Source organism: Nelumbo nucifera, chromosome 1 (assembly GCF_055504915.1).
Source record: "Nelumbo nucifera cultivar China Antique chromosome 1, China Antique-T2T, whole genome shotgun sequence".
Taxonomy (NCBI): Eukaryota; Viridiplantae; Streptophyta; class Magnoliopsida; order Proteales; family Nelumbonaceae; genus Nelumbo; species Nelumbo nucifera.
Genome location: NC_142649.1, coordinates 142,380,829 through 142,386,818, shown reverse-complemented (window position 1 = coordinate 142,386,818; position 5,990 = coordinate 142,380,829). Strand labels below are relative to the sequence as shown.

Below are 5,990 nucleotides of genomic sequence, written 5' to 3'. Positions count from 1 at the left end.
AGGGAGTATGGTCCTCAAAGGAGACTATACGCCCCTGTCGGTTGCGATGCCGAAGAGTTGTAAGAACTTAGTAGGTACATGCACTAAGCATTGAGCCGAAGAGGAACTTTGCTTCATTCATTCTATAATTTCAAAAAGGTGTTACAATCATTTGTAGTTCATCCAGAAGTTCTTCGAATTCCATGTCCGAGGTACAGCTCTTCCATCTAGGTGTTCTAGGTGGAAAGTGCCAGGGCCGGCGACTCTCTTGATTTTCTGTAGGGGCCTTCCCAGTTGGGACCCATCTTCCCTATTCCCGGTTCAGGGACCATGGCTTTTCTGATGACAATGTCTCCCTCTTGATAGTGTTTTTCTTTTACCTTGGAGTTGTAGTAGGGGGCCACTCGCTGCTGGTAAGTAACTACCCTTATCTGTGCTTGCTCTCGGGCATCTTTCAGTAGGTCTATGTTTGCTCTGAGGCCTTCATTGTTCTCAGCTTCATCATATGCTTCAACTCGGAGTGTCGGCTGGCCGATCTCTTCTGGGATTACTGCTTCTGTACCGTAGGTTAAGCTGAATGGGGTTTCTCCCATGGCTGTTTGAGGTGTAGTTCGGTAAGCCCAGAGTACACTATTCAGTTCTTCAGCCCATAGGCCTTTAGCACGGTCCAATCTGTTCTTCAGTCCATCCAGTATTGTCTTGTTGGTGACTTTGGCTAGGACATTAGTTTGGGGATAGCCTACCGAGGTGTACCATTGCCTGGTGCCGAGGGAGGCACATCCACTCTCGGAACTTGGCGTCATCAAATTGCTTCCCGTTGTCAATGACAAAAGAAGCGGCAGATGACGTTTTTCCAAAAGAAGTTTTGGATGGCTCGCACCGTGATGGCAGCCAAAGGCTTGGCTTCTACCCACTTGGTGAAGTATCTACTGCAATAGTGAGGTACTTTCTGCCCCCCGTGGCCGGAGGAAAAGGGCCAAGGAGGTCCATGCCCATTTGGCAAAGGGCCATAGGCTACTGAGGACCAAGAGAGTGATTGCCGGCCCATGGCATAAGTTGGCGTGCCTCTGGCATGGGTCACACTTGTGCACCAAACCAGCTACGTCCTTGTGGAGGGTAGGCCAGAAGTAGCCCTGCCTTAGACCTTTTTGGGTTAGGGCTCTCCCGCCAAGGTGGTTACCGTAGATGTTTTCGTGAATTTCTTGTAACACATAATTGCCCTCTTTCGGACGGAGGCATCGGAGTTAAGGCAAGGTGAAGGATCTTCGGTACATCTTTCCCTCCAGTAGGGTATAGTGGGTTGTTTGTTGTCTGAGTTGCTTTGCCTCATTTCTATCTTCGGGCAGCCCTCCTATTGACAGGAAGTTGGCAATGGGATCCATGCATGAAGGTTTGGCCTCTATGGGGAGCACTTGGACTTCTTCGATGGAGGGCCGAAGTAGATTCTTGACGTGCACGGTCCGGCCGAGGGATCCGCTTGAGGTACTTGCCAACTTGGAGAGAGGGACCCGTTGCAGGGAGAAGCGTTGTAAGTGGCGGGCTAGATCTTGAACTTTGGTGAGGTACTTGGACATGCTTTGTTCTCTAGCCTCGTACTTTCCGTTCACTTGATTCACCACTAGCTGAGAGTCGTTGAAGACTTGGACATGTGAGGAGCTGAGGTCCCTTCCAAGCTAGAGACCGGCAACGACGGCCTCGTACTCGGCTTCGTTGTTCGATGCTTGAAAGTCCAACCTTAGCACATACTCTATGACAATATCATCTGGGGTGAGGAGGATGAGGCTCGCTCTGCTTCCTTTAGCATTGGAGGAACCATCAACAAAGAGCTTCCATCGAGGCTGAGCCTCATCGTCGACATGATCCCCCTCAACGTTTTTTGGGGGCTGGCGAAGGGCTTAACTGAAGGTGCACTCCACTATGAAATCTACCAGGGCTTGTGCTTTGATTGCGGGCCTCGGTTGGTATTGGATGTCAAACTCCGATAGCTCAATGACCCACTTCGTCAAGTGTCCTGAGGTGTCAACAAAACTTAGGAATATGCTTGATGTTACGCCGAAGGCACACTTGCTGGGGTTGAGTTTTATGTTGTACTTCTGCAAGGTGTCGAAGGTCTCGGCTATGTTTGAGACGTGGGTCTTGGCCTTCAGGCTCTTTAGTACCATGTCATCCACATAGGCTTCGACGTTCCTCCCCATCTGCTCTTCGAACTAGGGTTGTTCATGGGTCGGGTTGGGTCAGTTTTCTGATGTTTTTCCAACCGACCCAACCTGGTCGGGTTGCCTAAAATTGAAACCAAAACCGACTCTGTGTTAAGCAAAACTGACCTGATCGGTTTGAGTCGGTTTGGGTTGGTTTCGGCTCTACTTAGTGGTGACTTAGTTGCTGTTCAAGTGTTCATTTTTGGCTCTACATTCCCAAAGGAAACCATCATTTCCTTAATGTTTTGTGGCCCATCCATGGATCTAGTTGTGGAGGGAGCAGAGATTGAGAGTACTATTTGCCTAGTGTCCACTTACACTATAGAGATGAGAGATATATAGTGTAACTAAGTAGGTTGTACTACTAACTAGGAACTAACTACTAAGTTGGTTCGGTTCGGGTTGGTTTCGGTTTTCACACATGAAAACCGAAACCGAACCAAATCATCAGTTTATGATTTTTTATAACCCAAAATCGATCGGTGATGAAGAAAACCCGGCCGACTCGGGTTGGGTCGGTTTGGTCGGGTTGGGTCTTTTTATGAACAGCCCTATTTTGAACACCTTGTTGACAAGGAGTTGGTAGGTGGCCCCAGGATTCTTGAGGCCGAAAGGAATCACACGGCAGCAGTATGTGTCATGCTCGGTGATGAATGAGGTTTTCTCTTCATCATCTGGGTGCATCATTATTTGATTGTATCCGGAGAAGGCATCCATGAAGCTAAGCAACTCATACCCTGCAGTGGCGTCAATGAGGTGGTCTATCCTCGGCAAAGGAAAATTGTCCTTTAGGCAGTCTCTATTAAGGTCTGTGAAATCAATATAGATCCGCCATTTCCTGTTACCTTTCTTTACCATAACCACTTTCGACAACCAGTTAGGGTAGTGTACCTCTTGGGTGAAGCTGACGTCGAGTAGCTTTTTAACTTTCTCCTCTATGGCCTTCCAACGTTTTGGTGCCAAGTTCCTCTTCTTTTGCCAAACTGGCCTAGAGCTCGGGTCCACGCTCAGCCTGTGTGTAATGACCGAAGGGTCAATTTCGGGCATGTCAGCGGGGACCAAGCAAAGACATCGGCATTGAGGAGCCACTATCAACAAGGATCCTTTTGACTACGAAGTTTGCAATGACAGCCGAAACCACCAATGCGTCGTCATGGGGGACTGCTACCCCCTTTAGGTCCTCATCCATAAAGGAGAGGGGTTCTTGCTTCTGCTTCTTGGGGCCCGACCCCTGGATGTTTAGCTAACTGGCATAGGTTTTGCAAGCCAAAGCCGAGGCTCCATCTGAGGTCGTGCCTCCCATTATGACGTCGATGATGCCTACTGTTGTTGTTGCTGAGAGGACGAGGCGCCAGCCTCGCCTCCGATGTATTGCTTGAGGTGGCCTCGACGAATGAGGGACTTTATCTCGTTTTTGAGATCATAGCAGTCTTTGGTGTCATGGCCGTTGCCTTGGTGGAACTTGCAGTATTTTTTAGGATTCCCCTAACAAGGGTTCTTCAACTTTTCGGGCCACTTCATAAATTTCTCCTACCCAATCTACATCAAGATCTGCGTGAGGGTGGAGTTGAGTGGCGTATATGGATTATAAACCAAGGCTGGGGTTGAAGGCTTTCTGTTGTTGTTGTTGCTGCAGCCCTGGTTCCTATTTTTCCTCTTGTTCTCGGGGGCTCTGTCCTGGTGCTCCACGCCCCTCTCATGGGCGTTCGTGGCTGAGGTCTCTTCAATCGCAATATACTTCTAGGCCCTTTCTAGGAACTCCAGCTTCGTCTTTGGTTGGCTTTTTGGCCACGGAACATTTGAGGGCAGAGCTAGGGAGGAGCTTGCTGATAGCAACATGCGTGGAGACCAGGGGGTCGAGATCATGGATTTCAAGTTCTTCTTTCTTGAAGCATTCAATGTATGAACGCAAGCTTTCCCCTTCGCTTCTGCTTGATAGTCATCAGCGAGACGACACTCTTTTGAGGGTGTCGGCTATTGATGAAGCGCATGAGGAACATGCTGGAAAATTGCTTCCACGAGTTGATGGACCGAGGTGGGAGGTTTGAGAACCATCACCGAGCGGCTCCCTTGAAAGTTGCCTGGAATGCTCGGCATGTTAGGACGTTGGAGTACCCATCTAGGATCATGAGTGCCCTAAAGCTCTCCAGGTGGTCATCCAGGTCAGAGTTCCCATCGTACATCTCCAAGGCTGGAGACTTGAAGTTTGGGGTTAGAGGCTCGGAGATGATATCAGGGGAGAAGGCACCCATTCTCCCTTGGCAGGAGTTTTGTCCGGCCGAGGTGTCAATTCGGCCCTCTTTCACTTGTTTGAGCTTGGCTTTGACAGCTCTGAGTATGACGAACATGGGGTCGGGCATGGCCTGCGTGCCATCCGGTCTTCGTGAACACGGTGGTGCTTGGCGTGGACTCCGGTGTTCTTGGAGTTGAGACTGCATGCTTCACGTTTAGCGTGATGATCATTAAAAACGTCCCAGAGGTCTGAGACGTGAGGGGAAGAGGCTCGACATGACCCTCGACCTAGGAATGGGCGTTGGGGCGATCGCGACACCCGCCTTCATCCCTCGGATTGGCCCTTCGGCATTGGTGATGCTGCTTGGAGGGTTGACGACTATCCTCCAATCGCTCTGAATCCTCCTCCCTTTGAATGGGAGGTCTAGAGTTATACTCCCATTGGCTGGAATGTTTAAGGGTGCTAGAGCGTGGGTCAACCGGGCGACTGCTGCTAGACTCTAAGGGCTTGGTCCGCTCCGTGTGGCCGAGGCTAGGGGCCAACTGGGTGGTGAACTTGTGCTAGCCTAGCTGTGTTGACTCCCCGGCGGGGCGGTCACCTTGGGGGCGACCTCCTGCCTGGGGGAATTTCCACTCGACTCATTGTCTCAAATATTCCAGGCAGGTCGAGCACGACCTGGAACTATTCACTAGTGACAAGATTTTGCGTATTTCTCATTCTTCATACCATGTCGATTGGTCGGAGCGTGGGGACTTTTTAACTCGCTATAGTTCTTTTGAGAAACGTATCAGTGTTGTTCCCACAGACAGCGCCAATTGTTGATGCTCGGAATGGCCAAGGACAACAAAGTAATTTCACCCCTGGACTCTGAAGGGTGGTTGAAGGTTTTGTGGACTCGGAGAGGTCGCTGCTAAGGCCGAGGTGTGTAGGCCAAGGTGGGGTGGACTCTGAATACGGTAAAAGCTGTGGGTAGATGACCGAAGTGCTGCAAGGCAGAAACTTGTCAGAGGCCTCGGGTGAGAACCCGTGGCAGAGTCTCCGATGGTCAAATTAGTACAGGGTACGAAGGGAGAGTACCAAGACAGGATCTTGGTGGATAGTTCTAGACTAGAGTCACGATAGCAGTTATTGTAATAGCTATTATGACTTTAGTTGTAGGTCTTGAGTTTTTTTGTAACCCCTTTATCTAGAGGGGGGTACCCGTATTTATACTTGAGCTGCCTAGAGTTAGGTGGAGATGAATGCCTGAGATGGGAGTTGTACGAGGGCCCGCAGCAGGTTTGGCAGGGCCATGTGAGCACATCGTGGTTGGCTCCGTACGATAGAGACATGGTAACCCTTGCTATAGTGGATCTTGTTCCCTGATCTGGCGCTTGTGGGTTGGGCCTCCCAACCTCAAGTAGGCTGGGTTGGGTCACCCTATATCAGATACGATATGCCCCATATCAAGCGTATCGTATTGTATCGAAATTTGAAACCTTATGTAGAATTTTACTGTTATAGAGATGAGAGATGTTAAAGGTATGATGAGGCATCATGGGAATTTGATCATAAATTGGTAAGACTGGTTATAAAAGGGT

General features: G+C 49.7%; 1 protein-coding gene across 1 annotated transcript; it reads right to left on the bottom strand.

The window, feature by feature from the left end:
* Positions 1–215: 215 nt before the first annotated feature.
* Positions 216–572, bottom strand: LOC148803929 (uncharacterized). The gene has a single exon (XM_088898532.1). It carries the CDS (start codon positions 570–572, stop codon positions 216–218), a length of 357 nt encoding a protein of 118 aa, XP_088754658.1.
* Positions 573–5,990: the final 5,418 nt, after the last annotated feature.

Bases quoted from the DNA above. Each gene is read 5' to 3' on its own strand.
- LOC148803929 (XM_088898532.1), bottom strand. From the start codon at position 572: ATGGGAGAAACCCCATTCAGCTTAACCTACGGTACAGAAGCAGTAATC.